General features: G+C 44.7%; 1 protein-coding gene across 1 annotated transcript in view; it reads right to left on the bottom strand.

The window, feature by feature from the left end:
• espl1 (extra spindle pole bodies like 1, separase) overlaps positions 1 to 23,178 on the bottom strand; it is a 63,605-nt gene that overhangs the window by 23,807 nt on the left and 16,620 nt on the right. The window contains exons 11-14 of the mRNA XM_072248971.1: positions 16,941 to 17,075; positions 16,398 to 16,517; positions 12,912 to 13,083; positions 3,431 to 3,559 (exon numbers count right to left, since the gene is read on the bottom strand). Of these exons, the coding sequence (XP_072105072.1) occupies positions 3,431 to 3,559; positions 12,912 to 13,083; positions 16,398 to 16,517; positions 16,941 to 17,075 (556 nt within the window). The remainder of the gene's footprint in view (positions 1 to 3,430; positions 3,560 to 12,911; positions 13,084 to 16,397; positions 16,518 to 16,940; positions 17,076 to 23,178) is intronic.

The raw sequence follows: 23,178 nt of genomic DNA, 5'->3' as shown, positions 1-23,178 counted from the left end.
ACTTCTTTTTCCCACCGCTCGTAGCAGGCTCAGTTACAGGTCAAAGTTCACAGATCGCACATAGTTGCCGCTTAAGTTGATAGGGTTATTATGAAGGTTTATGATGGTTTGGTCTTTATTAGTTGTGGGAATGAAATCAAGGTAATGTTGCAGCTCTATAATACCCTGATTGGACCACACTCGGAGTATTGTGTTCTGTTGTGTTCATCTCATTATAGGACGGATGTGGAAGCCTTAGAGAGGGTGAAGAGGAGATTTACCAGGATGCTGTCTGGATTAGAGAGGAAAGGTTGAGCCAGCTAGGGCTTTTCTCTTTCTAGTGAACGAGAATGAGAAGCAACTTGATAAAAACGTATAAGGTTATGAGAGACATGGACGGAATGGACAGGTAGTATCTTTTTCCCAGGGCAGCAATGGCCAATAACACAGGATACCCGTTTAAAGTGAGTGCAGGAAAGTTTACGGGGGGGGGGGGGCATTGGGACGGAAGAGACAAATTGTTTTTTGACATGGCGAATGCATGGAATGCACTGCCAGGGGTGGTGGTAGAGGTAGACACATTGAGGACATAAAAGAGACTCTTGAATAAGCACAGATGTCAGAAAAATGGAAGGCTATGGCAGTGTGGGAGGGAATGGTTAGACTGATCTTGAAGTAGCTTAAAAGAACGACACAACATTGTGGGTACTATTATGAACATAGTACTACTGTATTATGTTCATACACAGGATATACCATCTACCAGATACACTGCAGCAACTCACCAAAATTTCATAGAACACAGAACAGTCCAGCACAGGGACAGGCCCTTTGGCTCATGATCATGTGCTGAACTAATTAAATGCTTAACTTAAACTGATCCTTTCTGCCTACCCAATGCCCATATTCCTCCATATACAGGTTCCTGTCTAACAGCCTCTTAGACACCTCTATTGTGCCTGCCTCCATTACCACCCTGGTGATACATCCCAGAACCCTCCCTGCTCTCTGTAAAAAAAAAGTTCTCCTTTAAACTTACTCCTTCTCACCTTAAATGCATACCCTCTAGCATTAGGCATTTCAACCCAGGGAAAAAGTTACTCCCTGTCTACTCTATCTATGCATCTCAATCCTATAAACCCTATCAGGTCTCCCCTCAGCCTCTGCCACCCCAGAGAAAACAACAAAAGATTGTCCAACTTCTCGTTATAGCTCATGCTCTCTAATCCTGGTGAACCTCTTCTACACCCTCTCCAAAGCCCCGACACCCTTCCCGTAATGGGGCAAAATGGGGCAACCAGAACTGCATGCAATACTCCAGATATGGCCTAACCAGAGTTTTATAAAGCGGCAACAAGACTTCCCGCCTTTTTTTTTTAAACTGCAAGGACAATTAAATGTGAAAACACAAACTGCTGGAGGAATTCAGTGGGTCAGACAGAAATGGAGCACAGTTGTTTCGGGTTGAGATTCTGCTTCCATACTGAGTAACTAAATGCTGGCTCAGCTAATGTCCCTTCAACAGTATAGCAAGAAGAGGTCCTTCAGCCCACAATGTTATGCTGGCCTTTTAACTTACTCCAAGAACAATCTGACCCTTCCTTCCTATACAGCCCATAATCTGATGAAGAGTCTTAGCTCAAAACATCAACTATTCATTTCCATTGATGCTGCCTGATCTGCTGAGTTCCTCCAGCGTTTGGTGTGTTTTACCCATAACCCTCCGTTTTTCTTACAACCATTTGCCTATATTAATCTCTTAAATGTCCTCTAAAACTATGCCTGGCAGTCCATTCCAGGCACAAAAGCCTGAAAGCACACACTATCAGGATCAAGGACAGCTTTTCTCCTGCTGTTATCAGACTCTTGAATAGACCTCTTGTTCGATAAAATGGAATCTTGACCTTAATCTACCTTATTATGATCTTGTACCTTATTGTCTACCTACGCTGCACTTTCTCTGTAACTGTGACACTTCATTCTGCATTCTGTTATTATTTTACCTTGTTCTACCTCAATACACTGTGTAATGATCTGATCCGTGTGAACAGTACGGAAGACAAGCTTTTCACTGCATCTCAGTACATATGATAATAAACCAATACACCTGTGTAAAAAGACATACCTCTAACATCCCCCCTAAACTTCCCTCCAAACACATTAAACAGATGTCCTCTGGGATTGGCCGTTGCCACGCTGGAAAAAAAGTCTCTGACCATCTACTCGATCTCTTGTCATCTTGTATATCGCTATCAAATTACCTCTCACCCTCTTTCACTCCAGAGAGAAAAGCCCCAGCTCACTCAACCTTTCCTCATAAAACATACTCTCTAATCCTGGCAGCATCCTGGTAAATCTCCTCTGCATCCTCTCTAAACCTTCCACATCCTTCCTTCCTTTAATGAGGCAACCAGAACTGAACAGAATACGCCAAATGTAGTCTAACTAGAGTTTTATTGTCATAGAACATTACATCACAGAAACAGGCCCTTCAGGCCATCTAGTCCATGCTGACCTGATCTTCTGCTAGTCCCATCTACCTGCACCTAAACCATACCCCCCATACCTCTCTCATTCATGTACTTATCCAAACATCTCTTTAATATTACAATTGAATCCACATCCACTACCTCTGCTGGCAGATTACTCCACACTTGCACCACTCTGAGTGAAGTTCTCCCTGAGATACCCCTTAAAATATTTCACCTTTCACCCTTAACCTACAACTTCTAGCTCTAGCCTCACCTACCCCTGGGGGGGGGGGGGGGGGAGAAAAATCTACATGTATTCACCCTATGTATACTCCTCATAATTTCGTATACCTCTATAAGAATTGTCACGGTAGTATAGTGATTACCATAGCACTGTTAGAGCGTCAGCATCTTGGGTTCAATTTCCGCCACTATTTGTCAGTGGCTTGTACATTCATCCCATGAATGCATGGGCTTCATCCAGGTGCTCTCTTTTCCTCCAAAGATCCAAAGATGTACGAATTAGTAAGTCACATGGGTGTTATTGATTGCTGCAGGCTAGTTGGGCCAGAAAGACCTGTTACCATGCTGCACTTGTAAATGATAAAATCAAATCTCCGCTCATTCTCATACACTCCAGGGAATAAAGTCCTAACCAATTCAACCTTTCCCCATATCTCAGGTCCTCAAATCCTGGCAACATCCTTGTAAATTTACTCTGTACTCTTTCAATCTTATTGATACCTTTCCTGTAGGAAGGTGACAAGAATTGTACACAATACTCCAAATTAGGCCCCACCAACGTCATATACAACTTCAACATATCTCAACAAAAGCTGCAACATTACTTCATGCCTCTTAATCCCCCAGCTAATGAAGGGCTACATACCATATGCCTCCTTAACCACCTTATCAACAGCAAATCAGCAGGATCTGTGGGTCTAGAAACCGAGATCCAGAAATTGGGAAATAGAAGTTACCTGAGTTCGGAGGGGAGGTCAGCTCAGGCTGGCTGTTCCCAAATGTCAGCATGCCAGGGCAGAGAAGCATCACGATGCCACACAGCATCTTGTGGGAGTCTGTCAGGGCAGCCTCTGCTGAGCTCCAACCTGCAGTTGGGGGGAGGGGGGAAGGGGCAGAGGGCAGAGGGGAGAGGGGGAAACATAAAATAGAAGAGAACAGCATTGGGCAGGCCATTAGGCCCATGATGTTGTGCCAATCTCGATGCAAGCTTGTACCTTTTGACGTCCTTCTGTGTATCATACATAGCCCTCCATTCCCTCGTATTCATGTGGGGCTGCAGAGGGATGTAGACTTAACCGACTCCATCACAAGCACAACACTCTCCACAATCAAAGGCGATGCCTCAAGAAGGTGGCATCTGTCACTAAGGACCTCACCATCCAGGACATGCCCTCTTCTTCTTACTAACATTGGGGAGGACCCAAGCAACAATTTAGGAACAGATGCTTTCTCTCCACCATCAGATTTCTGAATAGTCCATGAACACTGCCTTGCTATTTTACTCTCCAGGAGAATTGGTAAAAAGATTTACGAAGACTTGAGGACCTGAGTTTTTGGGAGGATGCTGGGCAGGCTGAGACCTTATTCTGTAGAACTTTGGAGATCCGGGGGTGGGGGGGGTGACCAAACATGAGGTGTTACACTTTGGGAGGTCAAATATAAAGTTAATACAGTTAATAGCAGGAATAGCATTAATATAGAGAAATCTTGGGGTCCTAGTCCACAGCTCCCTACAAATGGTCGCAAAGGTCGAAAAGTTGGTAAAAATATGACATGCTTGCCTTTATCAGTTAAGGTACTGAGTTCAAGAGTCAGGAAGTTATGTCACAGATTAATAAAACTGGTCAGGCCGCATCTGGAGTACTATATTCATTTCTGGTTGCCCCATTACAGGAAGGGTGTAGGGCAGTGATTCCCAATGGGGGCGGTTACGTGTCCTAAGGGGGCATTAGAAAAATAGAAGTCGTCGGGGGGGCGGGGGGGCTCTAAGCAGCACCCTAACTTGAAGCATGAGACCTGTTTATGTTAATTTTTAAATTTTAATTTAGCTTCACTAACGATGGATAAATATGTATGGCGCAATCCCTGAGTCTGAAGCCTTGAATTCTTTCTTTTTTTTTGGCGTGTGCCTGCGTGCATGCGTGTGAGTCTGTGCGTGCGTGTGTCCATGATGATGTCTTTTTCATGGCTTTTTATAAGGCGCGGAGCGAGAGAGAGAGACTGTGTGGCACGCCACTCCTCACACAGACATTTTCGCCGTATTTTTCCCTTTGTTTTACGAGGTCGGGTTGTGATCTCGACACTCAACCCAGCACAGGTGGAAAATGTACTCGGGAGCGGACCCGACTGGTTTAGAACCCAGGAACCTCCACTTCTGGGTCTGGCACCAATGTCATTGCGCTACCAGCTGGCCCCAAAGCCTTGAATTCTAATCCTGCTAAGAAACAGAACTACAGGAAGTGCATCAATACAATGTTACATACCTGGTGTATGGTTTTATTATGCTCCTGTCAGATCATGACAATCCATGTGTCTTATTTGTAATACTGTACTATCTAATAAAGCCAGACCAAGTGATCCAGTGGGTGGTAAAAGGATAAACCCTCGGCCCACTGGAAATCATGGAAATCGGTAGCCACAACATCGAAGGCTTCAGCCACAGTAAAGCAGAAATCCTGGCAAACTTAAAACCAGACATCTTGTGCATACAAGAAACTCATAGGCTGAACAACCAACCCTATGTACCAGGAATACACTTGGCTATTGACACCCCTAGCCAAACTTATGGAAGTGCAATCTTTGTTGAAGAGAAATCTATAGTAGTGAGCACAGCAAACATCCAAGCTGGCTCAATGGAACTTCTGAAAGTCGAAACAAAACACATAAATATCATCTTGGTCTATGAACCCCCTAATGAACCATTCATGTGGCCACCTAACCTAGATCTCCAGGGCAAAATGTACCTCATTATTGGTGACTTTAATAGCCATAGCACCAACTGGGGATATGAAGATGACGATGCAAATGGAGAAGAAGTTGTACCATGGGCTCTAAACAACAGCCTTGAGCTACTATACGAGTCAAAGGACACCCCTACCTTCACAAGTGCCAGATGGAGAAAAGGATACAACCCAGACCTTGCCTTTGTTACCTCGGCAAGCTCCAACCTCTTCACACGAACAGTCCTCCAACATATACCCAAATCCCAACACCATCCAGTCCAGGTAGAATCCCTTCCAGTTCTGAGACCTGTACCATCAAAGTACTGTACCTACCAAGATTTAACCTGAGAAAAGCGAATTGGACATCTTTTGCAGAATCCCTTGATCAACTTATCGATACCATACCACCAGAACCTGATCATTATGATGAATTTGTCCGACTAATCTGGAAAGTACCACAGCACAACATACCTGGAGGCTGCAGAACCAAATATATTCAGGGATTGACTAGTGATATCAAGCAAAGTTATGATGAGTATGTCAACTTAGACGACCAAGACCCATTTGGTCAAGACAATTGAAATGGGAGAGTCAGTTCTGTCCCTACTGAGCCAAGAGAGAGAGCAGCATTGGCAGGAACTGATAGAAAACAGACATGACCAAGAACAGTAAGAAGGCATGGGCAACTGTTCGGAAACTCAACTCAGACAATAGACCACCACAGAGAATTGCTGCCGTAACACCCAATCAGGTTGCCCACCAACTAATACTAAATGTTCAACCAAATAACAAGGAACGGAGACAAAAGAAAAAAGCATCTCAGGAGATAGAGTCAGCTCTCTCAAACAGGAATAACAACTTCCCACCTCTCACCCTAGAAGAATTAAAGGATGAAGTATCACAGCTAAAATCCAACAAAGCTGCTGGCATAGATGGGATTCTTAATGAATTCCTTAAACATCTAGGACCTAGGAGGGAGGAGGGAGGAGAAGATGGCGGCGCGACGCAGTGCACACAGCCGGTCCGAATGATAGCGTATGTGTTAACTAGGGGCCGTGCACAATCCTGATTTGATGCAGACAGCCGTGAGAAGCACGGAGGAACACCTGGAGAAACTTCTGAAATGCCCGCTTCGCTGCCACTGCTACTGTGCGATCGAGAATCTCCGGAGGGGAAGGCCCCAAATCCCCGGCTTTGCCTATTGCCTGTTGCCGGGGCCAGGGTCAAAGCGCTCGGCAGAGATGGTGCTCGGTGTCGGAGACTCGGAGTTTTCAGATGGACTCGGAGTCGGACTGTGGTCGGATGCTTCCAGGATGCTGAATCGGCAAGTTTGCGGCACTGGAGGTTCACCGTCTGCGTGAGATGATGGGACTTTCGAGAGACTTTGAGACTTTTTACCGTGCCCGTGGTCTGTTCTTTATCAAATTATGGTATTGCTTTGCACTGTTGTAACTATATGTTATAATTATGTGGTTTTTGTCAGTTTTTCAGTCGGTTTGTCATGTGATATCATTCTGAAGAAACATTGTATCATTTCTTAATGCATGCATTATTAAATGACAATAAAATAGGACTGTGTGTCCTCATAATCTAATCTAAAGCACTCCACTGGCTTCTGTCCCTTTTTAGCTGTTGCCTAAGATCATTAAAGATACCTAAAACGTGGAGAAGAGCCAAAGTTGTTCTCCTAAAACCCAATAAAGACACCAACATTCCTAAAAACTACAAACCGATTTCCTTGCTCTGCACCCTCTATAAACTCTACGAGAGACTCATACTGAAAAGAATATCCCTTAGTCAAAGATCTTCTAACACCAGACCAAGCCGGGTTCAGGCCAGGCCGCTCTTTCTGCAGTCAAGTCCTGAACTCGACCCAGTATATTGAGGATGGCCTTGAAATGCGACAAATTACAGGGGCAGTATTCGTTGACTTAACAGCAGCATACGACACTGAATCACAGAGGCCTTCTACTGAAATTATCTAAAATGTTAAAGAACGAAACCACAGTCAAAGTAATAAGAAGCCTCCTAGAAAATCGTAGATTTTATGTAGGAATGAATGGAATTAAGATTAGGTGGCATCCACAAAAGAACAGACTACCACAGGGATCAGTCCTGGCACCTCTACCATTTAATGTCTACACAAACAACCAACCAATCTTTCCTAACACACGCAGGTTTATCTATGCAGACGACCTATGCATAGCAACACAAGCTAACTCCTTCCAAGAAGTTGAAGTACGACTTACGGCAGTCCTCGAAGCAATGAAGCAGTATGATTGAAAATGGTCTCTGAACCCAAATCCATCAAAAACTCAAGTGTGTGCATTCCACTTGAGGAATCGAGAAGCAGCTTGGAAACTCAAGGTCTTCTGGTGTGGGAAGGAGCTCAACCACCATCCGACTCCAATCTACCTGGGCGTGACACTGGATAGGACGCACTCATTTGCCACCCACATCCAAAAACTCCGAGGGAAAGTTGGCTCTCGCAATCCCCTCTTGAAAAAAATAGCAGGCACGAAATGGGGAGCTAATGCTCACACACTTAGATCAACTGCCCTAGCACTCCGCTATGCACCTGCAGAATACTGTGCACCTGTGTGGGGCAGATCAGCCCATGCGAAGAAAATAGACCCGTTGCTTAACGAAGCCTGCCGAATAATCACGGGCACACTACGCCCCACACCCACTAACATCATTTACAGACTTGCAGGCATTGCTCCCCCAGAGATCCGAAGACACACTACAACAAAAATTGAAAAAGGTAAACAGAACTCGGATCCACGGCACCCACTACATCATCATGTGTCAGTTTCCAACCGCCTAAAATCGAGGAAAAGCTTTGCTACAGTGGAGGAACTACCACACGGAACATCCCCCCAAACATACAGGATTGACCTCTGGCAACAAACAGAAGACAGAATCCGACCAAACAATACAGTGCAAGACCCCACAGAAATGTTACCAGACGGGGCACTGCTTGACAGACAGAAGTGGTGCACTCTCAACAGAGCGAGAGCGGGAGTTTGTAGGACGGGAGACAATTTGGTGAAGTGGGGTTTAAAGACCAGTGAATCCTATGAGTGTGGCGAAAGGGTGCAGAACATTGAACACCTTCTGCGCAACTGCCCACTCTCACCTGATTCAGCTGACACTGACCTGCTCAACATCAACCAAACAACACTAGAGTGGCTGGCTGTCTGCTGTGACAAGCTACGATGATGATCTAATGAAGCCATCAAGATTGCAGGAACACTTCCAGAAAAGACACCCTGAAAAGGCTACTTATGGTATTACAGGTGTCCCCCGCTTTTCAAACGTTCACTTTACGAAACCTCACTGTTACGAAAGACCTACATTAGTACCCTGTTTTCACTTTCAGAAGATGTTTTCACTGTTAAGAAAAAAATTCAGCGCGCGAAAAAAAGCAGCGCGCGCCCCGAGCAGCCGCTCTCCCCGGATTCTCGCCAGCATTGCTTTAACACGAGCCTGTGAGCAGTCGTTTGCAAGATGAGTTCTATGGTGTCGGAAAAGCCTGAAAGAGCTCATAAGAGTGTTACACTTAGCGTAAAACTAGATATAACTAGACGAAACTAGACGTTTCGATTGTGGTGAACGAAGCAAGGACAAAGTGAGTTTGGCTTGTAGAAGCTGACGAAGATGATGTTGAAGAGGTTTTGGCATCCCATGACCAAGAACTGATAGATGAAGAGCTGATGCAATTGGAAGAGGAAAGGATAACAATCGAAACCAAATGAGTAATGATAAAGTACGACTTTAATTTTGAAAGGGTACGTAGGTTTAGGGGATATTTGCAAGATTCTTTGAGTCCTTACAGACAACTGTATGATAGAAAAATGCGCAAGGCTCAGCAGTCAAGCAAGTCTTCCACATCAGCCACAGCAGACGACGAACCTCGACCTTCGACATCGAGGCGGGCAGTCATAGGAGAAGATGAGCTGCCTGCTCTAATGGAAACAGACAACGAGATGACACCCCAGTGTCTCACCACCCCAACACCCAGGCCGCGGACAGATACTGTACCAATTCGCGGAGAATGCAGCAGTAGCCGGGAGGCACACAGCACATTTTTAAGAAAAAAAGACGAAATAAACATGCTAATTAATTAGGTGCCGCCCCACACGTAATTAATTAGCATGTTTATTTCGGCTTTTTTCTTAAAGATGTGCTGGGTGCGTCCCGGCTACCGCTGGACCCCTGCGTGCTTCGCGGCAATGTATCGGTTGGTGGCCCGGAGGGTGGGGGCCACTGCACCACCCAGCCTGCAACAACTCAGCCTAACACACCATCATCAGTGTGCTCTGCGCTGTCTCAATTCCGGTAAGTGATACTACACTGTACATACATTATTTCTACTTTATATCGGCTGTGTATTTTTACCTGATATTTGGTATGATTTGGCAGCTTCATAGTTTAAAGATTACTGGAGAGTGCTTGCGCCGTGTTTTTGCCAACAGCACTTGCGTGAGATTTTCTGCCGACGGCGCTTGCGTGAGATTTTCACTACGAAGATCTGTGCCGGTAATGATTGTGGAAAAGTATTTCTACTTTATATAGGCTGTGTATTTATATCATTCCTGCTTTTACTATACGTTACTGTTATTTTAGGTTTTATGTGTTATTTGGCATGATTTGGTAGGTTATTTTTGGGTCTGCGAACGCTCACAAATTTTTCCCATATAAATAAATAGTAATTGCTTCTTCGCTTTACGACATTCCGGCTTACGAACCGTTTCATAGGAACGCTCTACCTTCGAATGGCAGGGGAAACCTGTACTCAGTTCCAGAAGGTGAAAGAAGTATTTAAAAAGTATTCCACATTCGCGTCATTTACCAAGCTAAAACATGACTTTGATAGCGATCTCATTGCTATCATTTTGGAAATGTTATAAGCAGCAAAGTGTGGGAAATCTCATACAACTAGCGAAAGATCAATAATGCCTGCTGTATCAGAAGTACTCACCACTGTTCTCAAAATGGATACCAGTATTTTAAAATCAATTCCTCCGAGTAATAACTCTGTAGCTTGTTGTATTGACAAAATGAGTGAAGACATTGAGTATCAACTACGCACAGAGCTACAAAAATTAGAATTTGGGATACAATTGGATGATTCAACTGTGTGAGACAACGAGGTATTGCTGATGTCACATGTACAGTTTATCAAAAATGGAAAAGCTTATGAAGAAATCCTCTTTTGAAAAAAGTTAAAAACAAATATTGACGGAGAATCAATCTGCGATGAGCTCAAAATGTATATTGAGGATAAAAGTATTCTGATTAGGAACATGATTTCTTCTGCAACAGATGGAGCACCATATATGACAGGTCGCCATGCTGGTTAGTGACATTTATGGAAAAAAAATTCGAAGTCTGTTTGCGATCCATTGTGTGATTCATTGTTATCTCGCAGCCAAAAACCTCAGCCAGTGACTTTTTTCAAGCATGACTCTTGTAATATCTGCTATCAACAAAATTAAAGCTCATCTATTCAATAGCAGAATATTTCGCCAGTTTTGCCAAGATAACAAGCAAGAGTTTGTACGCTTGCTTCTTCACATTGATGTGCGTTGGCTGTCAAAAGGCTGCTGCTTAAAATGCTTCTTTGATCTTTTTGACACTGTGCTTGAACTTTTGCTGAAAGTCGGCAAAGCTTGGAAAATAAGATTTAACTTCTACGCGAAGATGTGGCATACCTAGCCAGCCTGCATGACAAAATGAACATTCTATAAATGAAACTGCAGGGTGAGAATTTCAATTTAATCCAGACAAGAAGTGCAGAGTCCACTTTTATCAGAAAATTGTAAATATATAAGCAAAACATTGGGAAAAGAGTGTTCTCACAGTTTCCCTGCATGGAAAGTATGGCACTCTCTTTCACAGATGGTGATTTGCTTACACCTGCAATCACCAAAGAACTTTCAGAATCGATTCAAGGATTTGAACGATCTGAAATTCCAGGCTGGGTAATTAACCCATTTCCTTGTGAAGTGGAAGAACAGGAAGAGAGCTTGCAAGAAGAAACTACCGAAATTCAGAATGATGAAGAAGCAGAAATGCTTTTCAAAAATGTCAGCTTTAGTGGTATGTGACTACACTGTCATACAAAGTTACCTGGTCTTTGGAGAAGAGCCAAAGTCCCTTTCATTGCATTTCCATCCTGATAGCTTGTTGAAAGAAGCTTCACTACAGTGAACTGCATACTCACAAAAACACAGAAACTGCTTGGACATTGTTACGTGTGGGGACTCAAGGCTTTAGCTATCACGACTTGAACCAGATATTTTTAGATATTTCAACTTTTGCTAAAAACTATCAAGCTCAAGAATCACATTGATATCGAAACTGCTGTACACCGCACAGGTACTGTGTAAGCTAGAATTAAAGACAAATAAAAAATTGGAGCAGAATCATATAGTACACGTTTTATGCTATGGGGGCGCCAGAAAGTATATTGTGCCTAAGAGGGGTGTTGGAAAGTATGAAAGTGCTTTAGCGGGAGTTGGGCTAAAAAAGGTTGGGAAACACTGGTGTAGAGGCTTTGGAGAGGGTGCAGAAGAGGTTTACCAGGAGGCTGTCCAGATTAGAGGATATGAGCTATAAGGAGAGGTTGGACAAATTTGGGTTGTTTTCTCTGGAGTGGCAGAGACTGAAGGGAGACCTGATAGAGGTTTATAAAATAATGAGAGGTGTTGATAGAGTAGTCAGCCGGCATGCACTTAAAAGTTAAAAGGAGATGTCTACAGTGATTTTTTTAAAACGTAGGGTCGTGGGTGCCTGGAATGTGTTGACAAGGGTGGTGGAGGCAGATACTAAGCTGTAGGGCAAACACGTGGATGTGCAGGGAATGAAGGGATATGGATCAGACAGGATTAAGTGTATTTAGCTTAATTAGTTCAACACTAAATTGAATAGAAAAACAAGCTGTGCAGAGGATACAGAGAGTCTGCAAAGATATAGATAGGTTCACTGAGTGGCAAGAGTCTAAAAATTAGAGTACAATGTTGGTACATGCTAGGTCATCCACTTTGGAAGATCAAATTACTATTTAAAGCAGGTGTTCCCAGCTTTTCATGCCATGGACCAATACCATTAAAGCAAGGGGTCCATGGATCCCAGGTTGGGAACCCCTGATTTAGATGGTGAAAGATTACAGCATGCTGTTGTGCAGAGGGACTTGGGAGTGTATCACTTGGGTGGTGGAGGCCAAGTCATTAGGTGTGCTGAAAGTACAGATGGATGGGATTCTTGATCAGTGATGGAACTATGACTTGTAGAGTCAGAGCCACAGAACACTACAGCAGAGAAACAGGCCTGATGGCTCATCTCCTCTGCACCTTCTCTAAAGCTTCCACATCCTTCCTATTAGATCACAACACACAACCAGAATGAGCAGTGAGGGGAGAATACTTTGAGAGGTGGAGAGGAAGAAAAAGGGGCACCCAGCCCAAGCTGGGATGCTTCAGTGACCTACCTTGTTCCTGGAGCTTTCCACGCAGCTGGGCCGGGAGGACAGAAGCAGGCAGGCTGAGATAGGAAGCCGACAGCTGTTGGGCCTTGGCCTTCAGCAGGTACCATACCTTGGAGGGCTTCTGAAGCAAAGGAGACCGCAAGACCTCCAGCAGCAGGGCCAACCCCTTGGCAACCTATGGGGGAGCATAATCAAGGGGTTAGACAGACTTCCACCCAAGATCACAGAGAGTCGTGGACACAACACCTCACAGAAACCGGCCTACCACCCCATTCACTCTGTCTATACTTCCCGTTGCCTGCTAAAAGCAACCAGCATAATCAAAGATTCCACCCACCCACATTCTCTCTTTATCTCCCCCACTACCCTTCCCCCAAATCGGGCAGAAAATACGAAAGCTTGAAACCACGTACAACCAGGCTCAAGGACAGTTTCTACCCACTGTCATCAGACTTGACTTTTGAACGATGCCCTACTATGTTAAGGTGGACTCTTGACCTAACAGTCTACCTTGTCATGGTCCTTCCACCTTATTGCACTTTCTGTGTCTGCAACACTTTATTCTGCATTCTGTTGTTGCTTTGCCTCTGAATTACAATATACTGATGTGGGGAAATTATCTGTATGGATGGCATGCAAACCAAATGCTTTCCACTGTACCTCGCTACATGCAACAATGATAAAAAAATTTACCAATTTGAGACCTTCTTCAGATTGATCAGAATGAAACACAAAATGCAGAAGCAGCTGGGCAGGTCAAGCATTGTCTGTGGAGGGTGAGGAATGGTCAATTATCCAGTCCTGATATAAGTTATGGGGCAAAGGCAGGTAGGTGGAGTTGAGTCCACAGCCAGAGCAGTGCTATCAGTGCTGACAGATAGAACAGAGCACATTACAGGCCCTTCAGCATGATGTTATGCTGACATTTTAACCTACTCCAAGATCAATCTGACCCTTCCCTTCCATTTAGCCTTCATTTTTCTATCATCCATGTGTCTGAATCTCTTAAATGTCCCCAATGTATCTGCCTCTACCATCACCCCTCACTGTATGTAAAAAAAAAAAAGAATTACATCTAATACCAACCTCCAATCACCTTAAATGACGACCTCTTGTATTGGCCATTTTGGAAAAGGTGCTGGCTTTCCACTCGATTTTTGCCTCTTAGCACCTTATATAATTCTATCAAGTCATCTGTCATCTTCCTTTGCTCAACTTATCCTCATGAGGCACGTTCTCCAATCCAGATAACATCCTGGTAAATCACCTCTGCTCCCTCTCTAAAGCTTCCACATCCTTCCAATAACAGGGGACCAGAACTGAACACAATACTCAAAGTGTGGTGTAATCAGACTTTTACAGAGCTACAACATTACCTCACAGCTCCTTAACTCAATCCCCCGAATAATGAAGGCCAACACACCATACACCTTCTTAACAACCTATCAACTTGTTCAGCAACTTTGAAGGATCTTCAAAGATCCTCTGTTACTCTACACTGTTAAGAATCCTCCCATTAATCCTATATTCTGCCTTCAAATTCGATCATCCAAAGTGAATCACTTCATATTTTTCTAGATTGAACTCCACCTGCCATTTCTCAGCCCTGCTCTGCACCCTGTCAATGTCCTGTTGTAACCTACGACCTAAATAAACTGGCTATAGTTCTAATGATGGTTTTATCATGGCTGTTGATTGTCTAGACAGAACTTATACAAAATGTTGGTGAGACTGCACTTGAATAGCATGTGGAATTCTGGTCACCACACCACAGGAAGGATGAGGCAGATGAGATTCACAAGGACCTTACTCTTACAAATTTCTATAGTTGTACTGGGTGCATCTCAGAAAGCCCCAATGCACAGGATCACAAGAGGCTGCAGAGGGTTGTCCACTCAGATATCTCCATTCACACGTATAGCCCTCCCACACCATCAAGGACATCTTCAAGAGATGGTGCCTCAAGACAGCATTCATCACTGAGGACCCTCATGATCCGGACATGCCCTTTTCTCATTACTGCTATCAGGGAGGAGGTACAGGAGCCTGAAGACTCACACTCAATGTTTTAGGAACAGTTTCTTCCCTGCCACCATCAGATTTTTGAATGGTCTATGAACCCATGAATACTATTTATTTATTTCTTATTGCAATATTTATTTTTGCAAGTTACTGTAATGTTATATCTCTAGAATATACTGTCAGGAGACAACAACACTTATGTAATCTAAGTCAGTGATAAAAGATCTGATTCTGAGTTTGTTACTAGGACTGGAGGGCTTGAATTATCCAAGGAGAGACTGGACAGGCTGGGACTGCTTTTCCCGGAGTGAAGGAGACTGGGGGGGTGGGGGTAACCTTAAAAACATTTATAAAACCTAGAGGGGCACAGATAAGGTGGAAGGTCAATCATTTTCCTATTGTAGGAGAGTCAACAATTCTAAGGCACAGGTTTAAGTTGAGAATGCAAAGGTTTAAAGGGGCATGTTTTTCAGAAGGTATATGGAATGAGCTGCCAGAGGAGGAGACAGAGGTGGGTAAAATTTGGACAGGGTATAACAGAAAGGCTCAGAGGGCCAAAAATCTCAAGAGCATCTCTCCTGGGCTCAGCATGTTGGTGCAATCATAAAGAAGTTACTTCTCATTGTGAGTTTGAGGACTCCCAATTATTTGCAAGAGTCTGTGGTGAGGACACCACAGACTCCTGCAAATTTCTACAGATGTGCCATACAGAACATTCTGACTGGTTACATCACAGCCTGGTATGGAGGCTCCAGTGCACAGGATTGAAAGAAGTTGCAGAGGATTGTAGACTCAGCCAGCTCCATCACACACACAACTCTCCCCACCTTCAAGAGGCAGTGGCTCAAGAAAATGGCATCCATCATTAGGGACCTGAACCATCCAGGACATGCCCTCCTCCTGTTACTGCCACAGGGCAAGGGGTACATGAGCCTGAAGACCACACTCAACAATTTCTTCCCATCTGCCATAAGATGCTTGAACAGTCCACGAACCAGGGAAAACTACTTCACTATTCCTCTTTAGTGCTATTTATCTTTTGTAACTTATGTCTGCTACATGTGCAAATGAGACTGGCTCAGATGGACATCTTGGTCATCATGATCGTTGGGCTGGAGTACGGTTTCAGTGGTTCAATGGGTACAGCCTCTGCCTTCCAGCTACAGGACCCCTGGCACTGCCTGTGTGGAGTTTGCACACTCTCAGTGACTCTGTGGTTTACCCCTAAGTGCTCCGGTCTGGGTACGTCCCACAACCCAATGATGAATGGAGTTGGTAAGTTAATTACCTTTCCGTTTGTGTGTGTGCAATGTGGAGGAGGGGTTAGATCTGCAGGAATGTCAGAGGGATAGAAAGGAATTGATGTAAACGGGTGGGTATAGGTCCTGTTCCCCTGTCATGTCACTCTTTCAATCTGAAATGCATGGCCTGTAAACATCTTCCCCAAAGGACAGTGCAGCCACGTACCTGCTGGGTGACATAGAGCTGCTGACTGCGCAGGATAGAGTAGGTGGACATCACCAGTGGGTAGTCACTTTTAGCAGGATCCGAACTCTTCAGGAGGAGCTCAGCTTCATCCAAACAGGTCTGGGGGTAGAGATCAGAGTGGAGGGGGGGGCAAGGGAGAGAGCACAGATGATAACACGAGGCTGCTTCACAACATAGTCTCACCACCCTAACCAGTAGCAGAAGACACCCACCCACCCAGCAACTCCCCCTCCTTCATCCCTGCAGACAGCTGAACACCGAGTCTGCTTTGTACCTGCCATCCCCACCCACTGGTGCTTCAGCACCCTCCCCACCCAGCCCGGGACTCATTGGTCCCACCTCCCCCATTCTGCCATGCCCCGCCCCTCCATCACCAGCACCCTTCTCCAACTCCATGGAAATGAACATAAATGGAACATCCATTTATGTTCCTCCGTTCCCCACATTCCAGATCCCTGGTGTCCACAGACCCAGACCAGGTTCCCAATCACACTCCCTTCCCACCCTTGCCCCAGCACCTACCTCTGCCAGCTGGGCATCTTCCAGCAGCAACAGAAACTCGGCCACATGCAGCAGGACATTGGTGACAGAGAGGGGCTCTGATCGGGGATCCAGCAGGCATAGGCTCAATCCGTAGCTCTCTATCGCCTGGAAGGGCTGGGGAAGTGGAGAAGGGAGAGTCAGGAGCCACACCAACATGCCTGTTGTCCTCACACACCTCACCTCCCTCCCTGTCGTCTCATCTACACCCTCAGCCTCTCCCCACTCCCCTCCTTCACCTCACCCATCCTCTCACATCCCATTCTTCCCCTCCCTACCTCCTCCCCAGCTTCTTCCCACCTCACACCCATCCCTCTCCCCCTCCTGCTACCCCAACTTCCCCTTCATTCATCCACCTCACACCCTTGTCACCCCTCAACCAGCCATCCCTTCTCTCAAACAGCCTTCCCCTACAACCCTCATACCCCACATTCACTTCCCTCCTCAACCACCTGACACCCTCGCCCATCATTGTATCATAGAACACTACAGAACAGAAACAGGTCCTACTGCCCATCTAGTCTGTGTCAGTTACTTTGTCTAGTTACATCAACACACACCCAGACCATAGCCCTCCATTGCATCCCATCCATGCACCTATCTAGATTTCTCTTAATGTTGAAATCAAACCCGCACCCACCACTTCTACTGGCAGCTTGTTTCACTCTCACCACCCTCTGAGTGAATCTTCCCTCGTTCTCCTGCGCTCCAGGGAATAAAATCCTAACCTATTCAACCTTTCCCTATAACTCAGGTCCTCAAGTCCCGGCAACATCCTTATAAATTTTCTCTGTACTCTTTCAATCTTATTTACATCTTTCCTGTAGCTAGATGACCAGAACTGCACACAATGCTCCAAATCAGGCCTCACCAACTTCTTACAACTTCAACATAACAGCCCAATGTCTGTATTTGATTTATAAAGCCAATGTGCCAAAAGCTCTCTTTACCACCCTATATATGTTTGACACCTTTGAAAGAATTATGGATTTGTATTCCTAGATCTCTTTGCTCTACTACATACCTCAGAGCCCTATCATTCACTATGCAAGTTCTACCCTGGTTTGTCCTCCCAAAGTGTAACACCTCACACTTGTCTGTATTAAATTCCATCTGCCATTTCTCAGCCAATTTCAAAATGCATAAAGGCTGACAAATCCCTAGTACCTGACCCGCTGTATCCTCAGATATTACAAGAAGCAAGGGAGGAGATTGTTGGAATCCAGGCAGAGATGTTTTTATCTTCATTACCCACAAATGAGCTACCTGAAGACTCGAGGGTGGCTGGTGTTGCTATTTAAGAAGGGCTGCAAGGACGAGCCAGGGCACTAAAGGCCAGTGAGTCCAACATCAGTGGTGGGAAAGTTACGAGAGGGGATCCTGAGGAATGTTGTAGTTGGAAAGGTAAGGACCAGTTAGGAGTAGTCAGCGAGTCTTTGTGCATAGGAAATCACATCCCATGAAATCGATATTTATGTTTGAAAAGGTAACCAAGGGAATTGAGGTAGGGCAACAGAGCTTGTCTACATGGGCTTTAGCAAAGCCTGTGACAATGTCCCACATTGGAGACTGATCCAGAAAATTACAGTCCTTGGGATCCAGGGTGAGATGGCAAATTGGATACAAAATGCTCTCAGCTGGAGTCAGAGAGCAATAGAGCAATTGGAGACCTGTAACTGATTACTAATGATTTGGGAAGAGAATACAAGGTGGCATTATTAGAATCATAGAAAACTACAGCACAGAAATAGGCCCTTCAGCCCATCTAGTCTGTGCCAAACCATTTAAACTGCCTAGTCCCATCGACCTGCACCTAGACCATAGCCCTTCATACCCTTCTCATCCATGCACCTATACAAATTCCCTTAAATGTTGCAAAAATCACATCCACCACTTGCACTGGCAGCTTGTTCCACACTCTTGCAACCCTCTGAGTGAAGCAGTTTCCCCTCATATTCTCCTTAAACATTTCACCTTTCACCCTTAACCCATGATCTCTGGTTGTAGTCTCAACCAACCTCTGTGGAAAAAGCCTGGTTGCATTCAGCCCATCTATACCCCTCATAATTTTGTATAACTATCAAATCTCCTCTCAATCTTCTATATTCTAGGCAATAAAGGTTTAACCTATTCAATCTTTCCTTATAATTCAGGTCTTCCAGTCCCAGCAACATCCTTGTAAATTTTCTCTGTACTCTTTCAATCTTATTTACATCTTTCCCGCAGCTAGGTGACCAAAACTGCACACAATACTCCTAATTAGGCCTAACCAATGTCTTATACAACTTCAATACAACAGAGTCATAGTCATACTTTATTGATCCCGGGGGAAATTGGTTTTCGTTACAGTTGCACCATAAATAATAAATAGTAATAGAACCATAAATAGTTAATTAGTAATATGTAAATTATGCCAGTAAATTATGAAATAAGTCCAGGACCAGCCTATTGGCTCAGGGTGTCTGGCCCTCCAAGGGAGGAGTTGTAAAGTTTGATGGCCACAGGCAGGAATGACCTCCTATGACGCTCACTGCTGCATCTCGGTGGAATGAGTCTCTGGCTGAATGTACTCCTGTGCCCACCCAGTACATTATGTAGTGGATGGGAGACATTGTCCAAGATGGCATGCAACTTAGACAGCATCCTCTTTTCAGACACCACCGTGAGAGAGTTCAGTTCCATCCCCACAACATCACTGGCCTTACGAATGAGTTTGTTGATTCTGTTGGTGTCTGCTACCCTCAGCCTGCTGCCCCAGCACACAACAGCAAACATGATCGCACTGGCCACCACAGACTCGTAGAACATCCTCAGCATCATCCGGCAGATGTTAAAGGACCTCAGTCTCCTCAGGAAATAGAGACGGCTCTGGCCCTTCTTGTAGAAAGCCTCAGTGTTCTTTGACCAGTCCAGTTTATTGTCAATTTGTATCCCCAGGTATTTGTAATCCTCCACCACATCACATCTCCTGTACTTTGATATATGAAAGCCAAAAAGCTCCCGTAACAACCCTCTCTACATCTGCTGCCACTTTCAAGGAACTAGGAACTATTCTCAGATCCTTTTTTCTACTGCAATGCTCAGTATCGTACCACTCACTGTGTAAGATCTACTCTGGTTGGTCCTACGAAAGTGCAACACCTTGCACTTTTCTGCATTAAATTCCATTGGTCATTTTTCAGCCCATCTTTGCAGCTGGTCCAGATCCCACTTCAAACTTTGATAGCCTCTCTCACTGTTCACTACACCCCCAGTCTTGGTGTCATCTGCAAATCTGCTGATCCAGTTTACCACATTATCATCCAGATCGTTGATATAGACGACGAACAACGAACTCATCACCGATCCCTGTGACACTCCACTAATCACAGACCTCCAGTCAAAGAGGCAACCATCTACTACCAATCCCTGGCTTCTCCTGCAAAGCTAATGCCTAATCCAATTTACTACCTCATCTTGTCAAATGCCTTGCTGAAGTCCACGTAGACAACATCCATTGCCTTGCCTTGATCAACTTTGCCGGTAACTTCCTCGAAAAACTCAATAAAGATTGGTTAGACATGACCTACTATGCGCAAAGCCATGTTGACTATCCCTAATTAATCCCTGTCTATTCGAATACTCATATACTCAGTCTCTTAGAATACCTTCCAATAAATTTCCCATTACTGATGCCAAGCTCACCAGCCTATAATATCATGGCTTATTCTCAGAAACTCTCTTAAACTATGAAACATTAGCTATCCTCCAATCCTCTGGTACCTCACCTATCGCTAAGGATGATATAAATATATCCACTCAGGCTTCTGCCGTATCTGCACTTCCCTCCCCCAGGGTCTGAGGGAACACCTTGTCACGCTCTGGGGATTTATCTACCCAAGACAGCAAACACCATCTCTGCAATCTGTATAGAGTTCATGACCTCGTTGCTGCTTTGCCTCTCGAAAACCAAGGTTCCCTAAACCTGTTGTCCTAGCCTTTTATTCTGGCAGGAACATACAAACTCTATACTCTCTAAATTTCACTTTTGAAGGCCTCCCACTTACCAAGCACACCTTTGCCAGAAAACAGCCTGCCCCAACCCACACTTGCCAGACCCTTTCTGATACCATCAAAATTGGCCTTTCTCCAACTTAGAATCTCAACCCAAGGACCAGACCTATCCTTTTCCATAGCAACCTTGAAACTAATAGCATTATGATCACCAGATTTAAAGTGTTCCCCTGCACAAACTGGTCACCTGCCCTGTCTCATTACCTAATAGCAGATCAAGTATTGCACACTCTCTCTTTAGGACTTCTATGTACTGATTAAGGAAACTTTCCTGACACATTTGACAAACTCGATCCCATCTAGCCCTTTTACAGTACGGCAGTCCAAGTCAATATGTGGAAAGTTAAAATCACTTACTATCACAACCTTATGTTTCTTGTAACAATCTACGATATCTTTACAAATTTGTTCCTCTAAATCCCACGGACTGTTGAGTGGCCTTTAATATAATCTCCATTAACGTGGTCATACCTTTCTTATTCCTCATTTCCATCTATAAAGCCTCTCTAGACGAGTTCTCCAGTCTGTTCTGAATGAGCATTGCCATGATATTTTTCCTGACTAGTAACGCCATCCCTCCCACTCCATCACGTCTAAAACAATGGAACCCCAGAATACTGAGCTGCCAGTCCTGCCCCTCCTGCAACCAAGTCTCACTAATGGCGATAATATAATTCCATGTGTTGATAAACCCTGAGTTCATCTGCCTTGCTTACAATACTCCTTGCATTGAAATAGACGCAGCTCAGAACATTAGTCCCACCATGCTCAACCTTTTGCTTCCTAACTTTGTCTGAGGTCTTAACAACATCTCTCTCCACCATCTGTTCTGACACTCTAATTCCCGTCTCCCTGCAACTCTGGTTTAAACCCCACCGTGCAGCATTCCTGCTGGGATATTAGTCCCCCTCCAGTTCGGTGCAAACCATTCCTTCTGTAAAGGTCCTACCTTCCCTGGAAGAGAACCCACTGTTCCAAAAGTCTTATGCCCTCCTCCTACACCAACTCCTTAGCCATGTGTTAAACTGGATGATCTCCCTATTTCTGGCCTCACTGGCATGTGGCCAGGGTAGCAATCCTAAGATCACAACCCTGGAGGTCCTGTCCTTTAACTCAGCACCTAACTCGCTGAACTCAATTTGCAAAACTCATCCCTCTTCCTACCCACATCATTGGTACCTATAAGAACCACAACCTCTGGCTGCTCACCCTTTCACTTAAGAATGTGAGGACTCTGATCCGAGATGTCTCGGGACCCTGACACCTGGGAAGTAACAAATTATCCGGGAATCTCATTCTCATCCACAGAACCTCCCTTCTGTTCCCCTAATGAATCACAACAACTTGCTTCTTCTTCCCTTCCCTTCTGAGGCACCGAGCCATACTGTGACTTTCCTCTGCTGTCTTCCTTCCCCAACAGTATCCAAAGTAGTATACCTGATGTTGAGCAAGATGGTCACAGCGTACTCTACGCTGGCTGTTTAACCCCTTTCACCCTCCTGACTGTTACCCAGATGTCCTGCACCTTGGGTGTAACTACCTCTCTGTAATCCTGTCCATCAACCCCTCATCATCCTGAATGATCCGGAGTTCATCCATTTCCAGCTCCAACTCCTTAACATGGAGTGTTAGAAGCTGCACCAGATTTCCAATAATAAAACAACAAATACACATAAATAAGCAATAGGACTCACCCTTTTCTCTCAAAGTACATCATTATTGTTACTAATTCATTAATCAATGGTAATCTCTGCTCAAAATTACCTTGACATGTGAGAGAACATCTTTTTTAAAAAGACAGTTATTGCCAATTGGTGACACACTCACAAAAAGGTTGGCACCCCTCGTATAAGGGGACAGTGTAGAAGGTTGTCTAAGGTTACAACAGGATCTTCATCACCTGGGAAAGTGGGTGAGGGAATGGCCAATGAAATTTAACTCAGACAAATACATTTTGGACAGTTAAACCAGGGCTGGACTTACACCGTGAATTGGAGGGCCCTAAGAAATGTTACTGAACAGCGAGACCTTGGGCTACAAATGACTAGTTCCCTGGAAGTGGGACACGGATGGACTGGCGAAGGCGCTTGGCACACTGGACTTCATCAGTCAGGGCACTGAGATACAGGAGTTGTGATATCACGTTATAGCTGTGCAAGATGTTGGC

This window comes from Mobula birostris, chromosome X, assembly GCF_030028105.1.
Source record: "Mobula birostris isolate sMobBir1 chromosome X, sMobBir1.hap1, whole genome shotgun sequence".
Taxonomy (NCBI): domain Eukaryota; kingdom Metazoa; phylum Chordata; class Chondrichthyes; order Myliobatiformes; family Myliobatidae; genus Mobula; species Mobula birostris.
The sequence above is the reverse complement of the archived record's forward strand: the minus strand, read 5'-3'. Positions and strand labels throughout refer to the sequence as shown.